We start from the raw sequence: 15,037 nt of genomic DNA, 5'->3' as shown, positions 1-15,037 counted from the left end.
CTTTGGGTTACTTTTAATAAATATTAATTGGTATATTTCAACAAGGAGTATCCAGACTTTTCAACTAATGATTCTAATAACAAAAGAGAATATCTTTGTTTATTAACTTTAGGGATGAGTATCCATTATCCATTATCGTATCCCATAAGATCCCTGAATATAGAGGAAGAAATACTTTGTGGCAGAGAGAGAGGACAATGGGTGGTTTATAACCCTAGTCCCCAAAGTTTTATAATAACGTTTTCTTATTCGTTGGCTTAACAACATTGGGGACTTTTGGTGAATTTTTATTGGATGGATTATTAAATTAAGTGTCCAATCGTTTCAACCATTAATTTTAATCTTCAGAAGGAGTGATTTTATATATCATCATTGGGGAAGTACATCAATTTATCGGCCATTATCTTATCCCTTTAGATCCCAGAGTTTGAAGACTTGTTACAAAAAGTAAAGAAACAAAAAAACACAATGAAAAGAGGAAATATCAATAAAGTTTATTTATTATAGAATTTGATAATTATTCTAAATTTAGACAAAGGATAATTTTAAGATATAATTTCAATAATTTCCAGTATCATAATTTATAGGATTTATGTATAATATTTAGGATATTTCACATAGGGTTAGAAAAATAAGTCATTAAAAGTTAGATTGTATAACTATATAACTGCTAAACTTACATGTAACCATCTCATTTATTTGATTAAAAGCTTTGGGAACTTCTTTGATTGTGATTGGTTGGTTCCAAACATGGAGTGTCAAGACTTTACAACCAATAATTTAACTCTACAGAAGTAGTGATTTTATTCATCATCATTGGGAATTTATAATATTTTGTCGTCTATTGTCTTATATTGTCTAGAGGCCTCTAGTGGCACTTTAAATGATTTGTTTGTTAAAGTTAATTTTTTATGTACGATACCACCTTATTTGACGCTGAAGTCTCCCAGATTTTAGGAAAATTTTCAATTTTTTTGTCATTTCTTTTGGGAGGGTGGTAGTACCCTCCCCCAAAATAGTTAAAAACCTTCCCAGGACAAATGAGAATCTACCCTATTAAGGAGAACCCGATCGGTTTAGCGGTTAGCGAGATCCTTCGGTACACACAGACAGACAGACAAACATCCTGTTACTTTAGTATAAGGATTATCCCTAAAGATATAAATTCAAATTTGCAAATCTTGGATCTTCAGATTTTCATGCTCTCAATTGAAATTCATGCCCTTTACCCAAACCCCTCCTATTGGATGAAGGAACTGACCAATAAATGTTACCAACCTAAATCGACGAATTTTTTCCCCTGTCATAATATCCAATCCAATCGTATATTCTACAATTACATCCATAAATTTGCATAATCTAAAATAATTTCTCAAATTTTAAAACTTTGTTTTCCAACCCAAATCTTAAATATCCTTAAAAATATATGTAGATTACATATGTATAGATTTAATATCATATAATCACAACCATAGAAAATATATATTATTTAATTACAACTAGCGGCTCCGCCCCTCGTATTTATGGGATCTGTATATATAAGTGTATGAAGAAAGCAGAAAATGCCAAGGACCACTCCAAGACCTATGAGAAGCTTAATTCCTTAAAATAAATAACTCAATCGTTTCAGTAGTTATCAAAATCTTAAGCTACAGACAAATAACCTTACTACTTTATATAATAGGATTTCAGGGTGTCTCAAAATAAATTAAGTTCTTTCTAGGACTAAATATGATAAAACTGTAAAGTTTATTTTGAACTTTTTGATATGTAATATTTTGATTTTAATATTTTAATCATCTTAATTTAATGGTTATTTGTAAGAAATATTGATGATAATGAGGTTTTATTATGATTTTGAATTTTCAACTGCAGTTTTACATTTTAGAGGAAATATTCGGGAAAAATTATTTTTTTTTATCAAATTATCAAATTTTAGCTTATGTATTTTAGAATATTTTAAGCATCTTTTACTTATCTTTTTTTAAAGTTTTATTTGAGACACCCTGTAAAATATTACAATAATATTTTGATATCTAAATTCATGATGTTTTCTTAGCAATCCAGATCTTCATCAGGTTGTTGGCAAAGTATAATTCCGCTGTATGAACCTGAAAAATGGTTTGATTACACGCACTTTGTCTGGAAGTCCCCCTAACTGAGCATCGACAAGGCACTCCCAATACTCTCAATATTTATATCACGTACCTTAATTAGATCTGATAAAAGTACACACAGTCTATAGACCAGCCTATTAACATTGGTTACAAGACTTAGGGTTGGGCCGGATATCCGGTGTGGCCGGATATCCGGCCGGATATCCGGCCATTTTCAATATCCGGCCGGATACCGGATATTGAAACTATCCGGCCGGATATCCGGCAATATAATCTTTTGAACACAGTAATAGTGTCTGACTGATTATGACGTAACAAAAAAAATTAGCCAATGAGAGGCCACTATAAATTTTACCATTGGTTAATAGGGGCCTCTCATTGGCTAATTTTTTTTGTTACGTCATAATCAGTCAGACACTATTACTGTGTTCTAATCTTTTATATTTTTCAATAAAAATCTCTTTTTTTTAAATCTTAAATGGGTGTAATTTTCTTATTATTGAAGCTAGAAGAACAATTTTTTTTGAATATGTTTATCTTTATGTAAATTTATATTAGAAATCTCAAAACATAAATTTTGGCGGTGGCAGCAGTACTTGGCAGCTGCCAGCCCCAAACCGACGGTTGGCAGGTAAACGGCAACGGATTTTATTAAATTGTAATATGTCATGAAGATATATAAAAAAGCCTAAGTTTAAAATTTAAAATCTTCAAGTAAAAATTTGCGGTCACAGGAACCGTTTAAAGATTTCTGGAGACCTGGAGGTTCAGGACTTGCAGGATTATACCTGGAACCTGAAATCGACTTGAACACATATATATTACATATGAGGATGTACGACTATAGGATATTTTAGTTTTAAAAAAATATTTTTACTTTTTACCTGAATGACCTTACCAGATTTGCTGGCATCCTGTGCCTGCCAGGAAGGAGGTATTAAAAAAATTTCAACTCAGAGTTATATGTCATACCCATATTTCGAAAGTCACTCAGTTATTGCACTCTACCTTTATACACAGAAAATAGGAAAGAAAAAAAAACAAGGGGGGGGGGGCAGGCATTCAACGCCACCTCCCCGCCCATCCTCCAACCATTAGGGGATGATATTACAGATTGAGGGTAGTAATAGTTAATTAGATTTATTTGCTAAGAAGAAAGATCATTTAATAGTTACTTAATTTAAGTTTTAACCTTAATTTTATCCTATTATATAAAGAAGTAAGCTTTTTTTGTCTGTAGCGAAGAATCTCGCTAACCGCTGAATCGATATGGTTCTCCTTTAGAGTGAAGCTTCTTATAGGTCCCAGGGTGGTTTTAGGCTGTTTAATTTTTATAAAAAAATCGTTGTAAAGTTTTCAGTTATTCTTCTGCACTTTCATGTCCCTTTTAATATCCCTAGATACTAGGGACGCAGCCGCTAGTATAATATAAAACACCAGTTTATGAAGAAATTTTTTTTGTGGGTATAGTACCTTTCGTGGTAAAGCCCCTTAAGGAGCGATTATTCGTATTTTCACAGTAGCTTTCCCCCTATTTCTAGCCCCTCGCTGGGTACTCTAACCTTGCGGGGCCAATTGCCTAACCCTGCAGGGCAATCACCTAACCAAATATAACCTAACCTAACCTAAAATAACCTATTAAAAGCAATTTTAAAAAGTCAACGAATCGCCCAGGTGCGTTGCCACGAAAGAGACTATATCCTTTTTTGATATTTTAATATGTAGTAATTTGGCCGGTTATCCGGCCGGATATCCGGTAATTTGGCCGGATAACCGGATATTTGCCGGATATCCGGCGTTGGCCGGATATCCGGCCGGATACCGGATATCCGGCATTTGAAATCAGCCGGATATCCGGTATCCGGTATCCGGCCAAAAAAATATCCGGCCCAACCCTATTACAAGTATAATTTACTTTATAATGTCCTCTCCCTTCCAGGTATCTATCTATCTAGAAAAAAGGCTACGTCACAGGACAGAGAAGGAGTATCTATCTATTTAGAAGAGGTATCTGTGTATCTAGTAAGGTTATATATCTATCTATCTATCTATCTATCTATCTATCTATTTATCTATCTATCTATCTATCTATCTATCTATCTATCTATCTATATATCTATCTATCTATCTATCTATCTATCTATCTATCTATCTATCTATCTATCTATCTATCTATCTATCTATCTATCTATCTATCTATCTATCTATCTATCTATCTATCTATCTATCTATCTATCTATCTATCTATCTATCTATCTATCTATCTATCTATCTATCTATCTATCTATCTATCTATCTATCTATCTATCTATCTATCTATCTATCTATCTATCTATCTATCTATCTATCTATCTATCTATCTATCTATCTATCTATCTATCTATCTATCTATCTATCTATCTATCTATCTATCTATCTATCTATCTATCTATCTATCTATCTATCTATCTATCTATCTATCTATCTATCTATCTATCTATCTATCTATCTATCTATCTATCTATCTATCTATCTATCTATCTATCTATCTATCTATCTATCTATCTATCTATCTATCTATCTATCTATCTATCTATCTATCTATCTATCTATCTATCTGTCTATCTATCTATCTATCTATCTATCTATCTATCTATCTATCTATCTATCTATCTATCTATCTATCTATCTATCTATCTATCTATCTATCTATCTATCTATCTATCTATCTATCTATCTATCTATCTATCTATCTATCTATCTATCTATCTATCTATCTATCTATCTATCTATCTATCTATCTATCTATCTATCTATCTATCTATCTATCTATCTATCTATCTATCTATCTATCTATCTATCTATCTATCTATCTATCTATCTATCTATCTATCTATCTATCTATCTATCTATCTATCTATCTATCTATCTATCTATCTATCTATCTATCTATCTATCTATCTATCTATCTATCTATCTATCTATCTATCTATCTATCTATCTATCTATCTATCTATCTATCTATCTATCTATCTATCTATCTATCTATCTATCTATCTATCTATCTATCTATCTATCTATCTATCTATCTATCTATCTATCTATCTATCTATCTATCTATCTATCTATCTATCTATCTATCTATCTATCTATCTATCTATCTATCTATCTATCTATCTATCTATCTATCTATCTATCTATCTATCTATCTATCTATCTATCTATCTATCTATCTATCTATCTATCTATCAATCTATCTATCTATCTATCTATCTATCTATCTTTCTATCTATCTATCTATCTATCTATCTATCTATCTATCTATCTAACCCCACCTGTAAAGCAGCAAGGAAGAAAGCATACCACAGCACTGAGTAGGGGTAACCCTGAAACAAACATTTTCCATGAAGCTTTTTTTTAGTCCTGAAAAAAAATCTAATCAATTCTTTGAGGCAATTGAAATCATCTAATTTATAACAGATTCAATTTATCATAATCTGACATAATATTAACAAATTGACATAGATAGATAAGATTTTAAAATCAGTTGAAATACATGTTATTTTGTATTTTTATTGACCACCTAATTTTACAAAAAAGATCATAATTTTAAAGAGGGTAATTTTTTTCGCGTATTTTCCGTAAAGCTGTGTCATAACATTTAGTCAACTTCGCTTATTATAAGTAAAACATTTTATATATACAGTTTGACTTAATAAGTGCCTTTGACTAAACGCAAACACACAACTTTACAAAAAATAAGTAAAAAATGATCCTCTTTATCTTTTTAAAATACATTTTATTGCAGAGAAAATTTTCTTAAGTTGCCATATCTCTTTCCGTCAAGATTTATTAGGATTTTAAAGTTGCTGACTTTAACTTTTGTTGAAAAAGAATCAGCATAATTTCTAATTCTTGATAGAATACTTTAACAAAATTATTTTATGCTATAAGTAAAAGGCTAGAGTGTGTGTAGGGGTGTAGAAAGTAGAAAATGGCATATTTGAGATATTTAAAGTTTCAGGTAGCTTTTAGATTAAAAAGGTTAGGATCGAGGTTTTTCGCCCCAAGTGTGTCATTTTCAAAATGAAATCTTAAAATAAGTTGAAAATAGGGCGGGACTGGAAGATGGAAATTGGAATCTTTATTACTTAAGGCCGGGTTAAGATAGGTCACATTGGATTCTGGGTAGCCCCAATGGTTAAATCCTGTAGAGGTTAGGTAAAATAAAAAAGGCCCTTTAATTTTTAGTTTATTTTAAAAATAAGGAGTAAGGGAAAGGGAGTAGCTTTTTAAGGAAACAAACGAAGCCTTGTTTTCATGATTATTAAAGTAGGATTAAAGCAAATTGCCTTAGCCTACATACAGGAAGAGTTAATTACAATATTCTTATAGAATTCCTATAGAAAGGTCAACCTTTTCGGTAACCATAAGTTCATGTACTAAATTAATTTAAATCTTGTTTTTATTCATCAAAACAAGACCTTTTTGTTATTCCTATACCTGCCACATAAAAATCTCAACTTGATCTTCGTTATTGTCATCGCCACCAGTCTTTTCATTCAGATCAGCTTCAACTTGAATGTCGTCGTCCTGGTCAGTGGACTTTGCCAGGAATAGGAACTCTATCACATCTGAAAACATATCCATATATAAAGGTAACAGTGTGTTTATCTTTGTGGTTGTGTGTCTGAAGGTTAAGATTTCGCTAACTGCACGAACTTTATGATTCTCCATTAGATTGAAGCTTTATATAGGTCCAGGAATGGTTCTAAAGAGGGGTTACCAGGTTCCAGGTAATTCTGGTGACAGATATACCTGTCAACGGCCTTTTGAGTCTTTAATAATCTTATTTTCAATGTTACTTTTTGTTCAGAGCATAAAAAGGCATAAAGTATGTAATTTGTAATTTATTGTTTTTAGACAACTTGAAAATTTTTTTATACTAAAAGTAGCATATTTGTGCCATTTAAAAGAAATTTTGTATCTTTCACACAAATATAAGGAGAGACAAATAACCTTAGAGTTAAAGTTTATTTGACCCTAGACTAACGTTCCGAAATATTGTAAAGAAGATGGAAGGGTGCAGTAAGATATTAAAAGTTGGATTGATAAAGATGAAAGCTACTCTATATAAATTACCTGTAGCATGAACAACCATACCAATAATAATTGGAACCAAGGACACTATCAAACTTCCAATCATAAACCTGAAATTATTTTCATTGAATTTTTAATAGAATTTGGATAGATAAATATCAGGGAGAGAGGGAATATTTAACTGTAAATTACTCTTGTATCCAACGTTTTATAACACCCTATCATTCTAATTCATTGGTTCATAAGAAGGAATGATTGGATTTTTATTTGGGATTTGCATCAAATTATTACCTTATCTCTGTAGATCCCGGATGAGACCATCAATGCTAGATAAAACTTGGTTACCAGTATAATTTACAATCTAAGGTCCCATCCCTCCCTGGGTATTTTTCAAAGGAATATTATATAAAGTTTAAAATGTTTAAAACATTTTCTAAGATAAAAACATTTCAATTTCATAAAAAGAAAGTACTTTCAAAAATTCTTCAAAGAGTAATTTTATGGATAGGGCAACAAAAAAGGATACTTTATATATTCTTCTTGTTAATTTTTTAGCTCATTTTGTGTCTTTTTTTCTAGTATTTTCCAGATGATTTTTATGGCGTCATAACTTTATCATGTAAATAAATATCGATGTTTATGTTTTAGAATTGCTAGCTATACTATTTACCAGGGATCTAAAGGAATAAGGCAATGGCCGACTAATCGATGTACATTTCCAATGTAAATACACAAAATTACCCCTTATGTAGATTACAATTAGTGGTTAAAACGTATAGACACTCAATTTAATAAACCAGCCAATCAAAACTCATCAAAAGTCACCAAAATTGTTAAGCCAACAAATAAGAAAATTCGTTAACATAAAATTTTAGGGGACTTGTGTAATAAACAGTCCCCTCTATTTCTGACTATTTACTATGAACTTTATCAGCAACATGGAGACTAATGGCTTCTCCCCTGGCATCTAGGTGCCTTTTATGCAAAGAGAGTGATTAATCAAAATTATAAAAAGTGCCCAGTCGAGCACATAAATCCATTTTGTGGTAGTTTTGTGTGTTTGTTAGTGTTAGTTTTACCTTGTGCGAGTTTAGGTTAGGTTACATTGGGTACAGTGTGTCCCCGAATGGATAAGGCCCCGCAGGTGTAGGTCTTATAGGGGTTATACATATAGAGAAAAACTAATATCCTAAATATTTTCAATTTATTTTAAAAATAATGGTAGTGTGTTTTGTGCTCGCAAAGCACTATGAAGGAAAGCACCCAAAAACTGCATACTAACCTTCTAACAGCAATCATGTTAGATTTTTTACAGGCAGACAAACCAAAGAATGTTACAGGCACTGACAACAACCACAACCATTCCCACAGATAAGGCTAAATATAACAAGAAACAGGATTAGTCTACATTAAAACCTATGCCTGTATTAAATAAAAGTATAAACTTTTTGTGACGTCATGAAAACACGCCTAAAAAGGAAGGATAAGAGGAGAAGTGGGAAAGAAAACCCCTAAATAGAGATGGATTTAGACATATTTTATGACGTCACACATGACACTTACCGTATCTCCTTTGGAGACCAGTGTTTTCGATTTCCTTAGGGCTATCAATTACTAGATTATGATTAAAAATATATAGAAGAACTATATGACTTGTCCGCCTGTCTTTACGTCTGTTCGTCCGTAAGAAACAGAATGGGGAAATATGATTATTTTGGCTTCTATTCAAGATTGACGGCTGAAACTTCTTCTCGACAATCTCATCAGTATGGAGTATATTTAAGTATGGTTCATATTTAGCGGTCAGGCTGCTTTTTATGTAGCTTTAAAAAAATAAAATCTTACCGCAGGGACGAAAAGCTCTTCAATTTCCATGATAAAAATATCGAGCCTGTCCAGGAGGTCGGGCAACAGCTTGGATATCATGACAAAGACGAGCAGGTAGTGCAGGAATATCGACCATTTCAATCTCTGTTTGTTGGTGGCACTAAAATAAAGAATATCTAGATCCCTAATCAGTAAGTTAGAACAATAAGAACACAGGTTGGGAACAGTCCGGCATTATCATTGGTCCAATACTTTTGTCTTTTTATGTCTTTTTATTAGAATGAAACATGTGAATAAGTATAAATAAAAATATTCATCTTAACCCTTACAGATCGGGCCCCAATTCCCACCTTAATAGATCGGGGGGGGGGGGGGCTCCAAGAGCCCCCCCCTCTATCTCGGCTCCTGGTACAGATAAAGACGTAAATTTTTTTCTGGTGGTTCATGTGTATTTTTAGAGATAATTACTTTTTCTAGTCATAGCAGTCAGACCGCTCCTTAGCCGTTTTTTAGCGGCCAGCCGCTAAATTTTAAAACAGCTGTAGAGCGGCCAATTTTGCAGCTAGGATGACCAAATTTTAGAACGAACTTTTATTTTTCATACCAAAAAAATTACTTTTTCTGATTATCGCCGAAAAAAGGCAAATAACGGAAACCGCCATTTTCGGCGGTTACGGCGGTAAAACGGAGGTTGGCGGCGCAAATTAATATTATCTGTTTATTATTGCTCAAGGATTTACCAAAAAATATTATAGGTCTCTAGCTGTAATAGAAGCCATGATATTCATGATATATGTCTGTAGTAAAAGCCGGACAAAAATCGGTCATAAAGTCGGTCAGGGAGCGGTCAAACGGTCATAACACCACTTTTCTCAGAAGGTCATTGATATCTAAGTATTCACCAAAAAAAATTTAGGTTTCTACCTTATACACAAAAGTCATAATGTAGAAATTAAGATTTATTTAGAATTTTTTCAAATTTTTTTTTGCTACCCAACCGACTTTGACCGGACACCACGACCGACACAGACCAGATATCCTAATAAAATCAACTCTTGCCGACGTATAATTACTAAACTTAAGAAGTCATGAAGTTACAGCTCTCCATCTTACCTCCAAAAAAAATGAGATTGAAAAAACTAGAGGGGGGGCTCTTGGAGCCCCCCCCCCCCCCGATCTGTAAGGGTTAATTTGACTGGTTATATTGTAATACAGCCCATCTAAGGGTAATAAATCTATTTCAGGATTTAAACTTAATATCTTTCATTGCAAAAAAATGAAAAACATTAAATGGCTAGCATAAAAGCAGCAATAAAAAAAACTTGAAGATACTAGAGGGTTCCAGGACAAACGCAGTAGTCCCAAACGTCGGAGTGGACACATGCAGGAGTGTTAAAATATTAATTTAAAAAAGTATTTCTATACAGGTTAAGTTAAGTTAAGATATGAATATACAAATAACCCCCCCGCAGTGGTTAGGCACTTAAAAAACCCAAAACATGGTTTAAAATAGGTTAGGTTAGGTTAAGTGTCCACTTTTGGGACTCCTGCGTTTGTCCTAGGACCTACTAGAGGAATGCTTTTAAAACTTTGGGTACCAAATCCAAAATCATCCCCTCCCTCCCTGGATAACTTCACAAACTTTCTTATTGCACGTTTATATACTTTTACTTCATCTCATTATCTTTCTAGTAGAGAAGCATCTCTACAATTTACTGCGTCTGTCCGTTCGTTAGTTATTTAGTGCATATGTAACGCTATGTAAGAAATGTGATTTTCTCGGAGCCTATCTATAATACAAAGTAGAATGATGTCTGACCGTCTATAGCTTAAGATCTCGGTAACCACTGAACCAATTGGATTCTACTCTTCAGGGTATATACCTTCTGGTCCTTTGGTGGTTTTAGGCTATTTTCTTGGGGGGGTGGGACACCCCCCCCCCCAAATTTTTTTTTTGCAGGTAATTTCCTTGGTCTTTTTTTGCAGAATTTCTCCCTGGTCCTTTTACGAATTTCACCTTATTATTTTTAGGGGCTAAGCCGCTAGTTTAAAATAAACTGCTGATTTTTTTTGTAAAGACATCTATATATTGATAGAAAATGTTTCATTGTTTTATGTTATGTATATTTTTCTCTTTTCTATGACCACTGCAGATCTGCACGTGTTTATTTCTCTATCCATAATTTTTTTGGTTTGCTACATATGGATGTTGACATCCTTGTCTTCTTCTAACTGCAAAGCCAATGCAGTATTATACCAAAAGTAAATATATACTCTTAGAACTCTTTTTTATTCATTGAATAAACGGACGGACTGACGGGTGGACAGACAAAGTGAATTATAGAGTAGCTTCAATACTAAAAAGTGCACTTACATTTGTTCCCTAATATAGGTTTATTCTTCCCCTATAGCGTCACCCATCGGACGGACAGTAAGACGGACAAAAAAGTGAAATATATAGTAGCTTCGCTAATAATATTTTATCTAATACAGGCTTTCATTTCCCCATAGAGTCACGTACGGGCGGACGGATGAACAAAGTAAATTATAGAATAGCTTTGCTACTAAAAATGTATCCTTACATTTGTTCCCTAATATAAACTCTATGGTAGGCTTACATTTTCACATTGCGTAACGGACTGACTGACAGACGGATGAACAGGCCAATTTAATTATAGATTAGCTTAGCTGCTACAAAAAACGTCTACATTTGTTAACTAATATTAACTCTATAATAGGCTTACACTTTTTTTGGATAACGGATTGACAGACTGACAGATAAATAAATTTATAGAATAGCTACGATACTAAAAAAGTGCACTTACGTTTGTTTCCTAATATAAGCTCTTTAGTAGCTCACATTTTTCATCATGGCGTTACGTACAGACTGACAGACGGACGGAAAAACAAAGTGAATTATAGAGTAGCCTTGCTACTAAAATGTATACTTACATTTGTTCCCTAATATATACTCTAGGATGTGCTTATATTTTTCCTATTGCGTAACCGACTGACTAACAGATGGACGGACAGGCCAATTTACTTGTAGAGTAACTTAACTACTAAAAATATAAACTTTATGTTAAGTTACATATTTCACTTGCTATACAGACAAACAAATTGAGATATAGAGTAGCTTCGCTACTGAAAATTTATAGTTGCATTTGTTCCCTAATATAAACAGTATGGTAGGCTTTCATTTCCCCAACAGGGTCTCGCACGGACTGACAGACGGACGAACAGACAAAGTGAATTATATAGTAGCTTTACTACTAAAAAATATATACTTACATTTGTTCCCTAATATAAACTCTATGGTATGCAAGGATCTGTTCGTCAGTTGGCTCCATAAACATTTGTTTCAACAATGAATTAGACTAAAACAAAAATTTACCAGATAGTCTTATGTCAGTTTTATACACGTTATTTTTTAACTTTTCTTTTTCATAACAAATTTAGAGAATAGTCCCTTTTGTGGCAACGCCACTTAACGGGTGATTCGTCGTATTTTTTAAATAGCTGTTTATAGGTCATTTTAGGTAAGGTTAGGTTATATTGTGTTAGGAGAAAAGCTACTATGAAAAATACGAAGAATCGCCCCTTAAGGTTCGTTGCCACGAAAGGGACTATACCCCAAATTTATATTCGATATATTTATCCCATTCACCCTACAAAACAAATTACAATGGTACAATAGCAGATTCTCCATAATCAAACCTCAAAATGTAAGTATGCACGTGTCCAAATTAACGTTTCATACGGACAAACGGACATCTGGAATTAAACATAGTTTCGCTCCTTACCTGGACAAGGGGTACGTTAGGCTTCTGGAAGGCTCTTTCTGAATACAAAGGCACACTGGAAGGCCCACCAAGACCCTGAGGTGCAAGCATATATAACATTGAGTGTGCAAATAATTGCATATACTGTTAAACTTAATAATTTAATGAATTTAAATTTATCATGTAATTAACCCAATTTTAATGGATTTAGACCAAATACAGGCTTGAAAAATGTTTTTGCAAAAAGCTAATCTAAAAGTTCCAAAAATATTGTTATTTTAAAGCTACTCTTAAAGTTGTTTCATTAATTTGATAATGTTATATTTTGCCTGATAGTCGTTTGCAAGTGGAAGTCTTTTTACATCGCCATTCTAAAAATAGACAAACATTTATTATGTAGCTGGACTTAGGAATTTTTATTTTAATTGTTAATTTTTATTCTCACCACCCCCATTCCCTTAATTATCCAGGAAGGTATGACACACTTGACTGTAATTACAAAATTGGTACCGAAAGTTTTATAACTTTATATTATATAGTGATTAGTTGGTTATAAACTAGAAGTGTCAAAACATTTCAACAAATAATTTAAATCTACAGGGTAACTTTATTTTTCCTAATTTAGGAATGTATATCAATCTTTCATTCATTGTCTTATCCCTTAAGATTCATTGGATTACCTGTTGTGTTGGGGCGGGTGTGGCACTTGTTTGAGGGGCAGTTTCCTCGGGTGGCATGGGGGGTCCTGCCCCCTCTATTTCTATACTTGATTTTAGCTCTTCTAGGAATTCCTAAACAGTAGAGCAGCTACACTGTACATTTGAAATGTATCCAGTCATACCACAATATCTAAGGTGGGACAGAAACCAAAAAAAAAGCCCATTTTGTAAATCAGTAATACTCAAATTTCGTATTTTGGGTTGTAATGTATTGCAATTGTGGAGCCCTTTCCCTATTGAGCACTAATTTTAATTCAATTTTAAGCTGATTGAAAACTGGTTTTTACGAGCTTTAAAATCAGCTGATTTTTTTCTACCTGTGTGTCTGGATATGCTGGCTGATGAAGCCCTCCCCCCATCCCGTCCATCATCTCCCCACCCCCTTCCCACTCCCCACAGTCGGCGCCCCCGTTATTGTACATCATATCAGCTGATCCAAACCGGTTATTGCTGCCGTACATGGGTTGGGATGGGTACACTGTCGCAGCCATTCTCATTAAACACCTGAAAATCGGCGTAGACAATTATTTAATAAGAATGTTCTGAACATTCATATCATAATTAAAGTTCGTTTCTTCCTCGATTTTTGTTCTTAGAATTTATAAATCCAATGAAACACAAGGAAGTTACAATCAACTTAATTGAAAATAATTGCTGAAATACTGATAGGTCCCATTTGTCACTTAACCCTTACAGATCGGGCCCCTATTCCCACCTTAATAGATCGGGGGGGGGGGGGGGGGGGGGGTAATATTGACCCCCCCCTCTATCTCGGCTTCTGTTACAGATAAAGACGTAAAATTTTTTTCTGGTGGTTCATGTGTATTTTTAGAGAAAATTTTTTCTAGTCATAGCGGCCAGGCCGCTCCTTAGCCGCTTTTTAGCGGCCAGCCGCTAAATTTTAAAACAGCTGTAGAGCAGCCAATTTTGCAGCTAGGATGACCAAATTTTAGGACGAACTTTTATTTTTCATAACAAAAAAATTACTTTTTCTGATCATCGCCGAAAAACCGCAAATAACGGAAACCGCCATTTTCGGCGGTTACGGCGGTAAAACGGCGGTTGGCGGCGCCAATTAATATTTTTATCTGTTTATTGTTGCTCAAGAATTTACCAAAAAAATTTATAGGTCTCTAGCTGTAATAGAAGCCACGATATACATGATATATGTCTGTAGTAAAAGCCGGACATAAATCGGTCATAAAGTCGGTCAGGGTGCGGTCAAACGGGCATAGCACCACTTTTCTCATAAGGTCATTGATATCTCAGTATTCACCAAAAAAATTTTAGGTTTCTACCTTATACACAAAAGTCATAATGTAGAAATTAAGATTTATTTAGAATTTTTTTTTAATTTTGGTGCTACCCAACCGACTTTGACCGGATACCACGACCGACACAGACCAGATATCCTAATAAAATCAACTCTTGCCGACGCATAATTACTAAACTTAAAAAGTCATGAAGTCACAGCTCTCCATCTTACCTACAAAAAAATGACATTGAAAAAACT

At 33.5% G+C, this 15,037-nt stretch overlaps 1 protein-coding gene across 1 annotated transcript; it reads right to left on the bottom strand.

Moving 5' to 3' along the window:
- Positions 1-1,829: 1,829 nt before the first annotated feature.
- On the bottom strand, positions 1,830-14,024 carry LOC145303879 (uncharacterized). The gene is made up of 11 exons (XM_080145533.1): positions 13,842-14,024; positions 13,486-13,596; positions 13,135-13,176; positions 12,827-12,901; positions 12,315-12,400; positions 9,042-9,183; positions 8,479-8,573; positions 7,239-7,306; positions 6,600-6,730; positions 5,432-5,482; positions 1,830-2,111 (listed from the first exon to the last, which is right to left on the bottom strand). Exons 1-11 carry the CDS (start codon positions 14,019-14,021, stop codon positions 2,043-2,045), a joined length of 1,050 nt encoding a protein of 349 aa, XP_080001659.1. The 5' UTR covers positions 14,022-14,024; the 3' UTR covers positions 1,830-2,042.
- Between the last annotated feature and the right edge of the window lie 1,013 nt (positions 14,025-15,037).

The sequence above is a fragment of the Acartia tonsa genome, chromosome 13 (genome assembly GCF_053477335.1).
Source record: "Acartia tonsa isolate MP-2025a chromosome 13, ASM5347733v1, whole genome shotgun sequence".
Classification (NCBI taxonomy): Eukaryota; Metazoa; Arthropoda; class Copepoda; order Calanoida; family Acartiidae; genus Acartia; species Acartia tonsa.
This window is presented reverse-complemented; position numbering and strand designations above follow the sequence as displayed.

Coding starts and splice junctions, on each gene's coding strand:
- LOC145303879 (XM_080145533.1), bottom strand. CDS start 14,021: ATGAGAATGGCTGCGACAGTGTACCCATCCCAACCCATGTACGGCAGC. Junction 13,177..13,485: donor CACCCGCCCCAACACAACAG/GTAATCCAATGA, acceptor GTCTATTTTTAG/AATGGCGATGTAAAAAGACT. Junction 12,902..13,134: donor CACTTGCAAACGACTATCAG/GCAAAATATAAC, acceptor CTTGCACCTCAG/GGTCTTGGTGGGCCTTCCAG.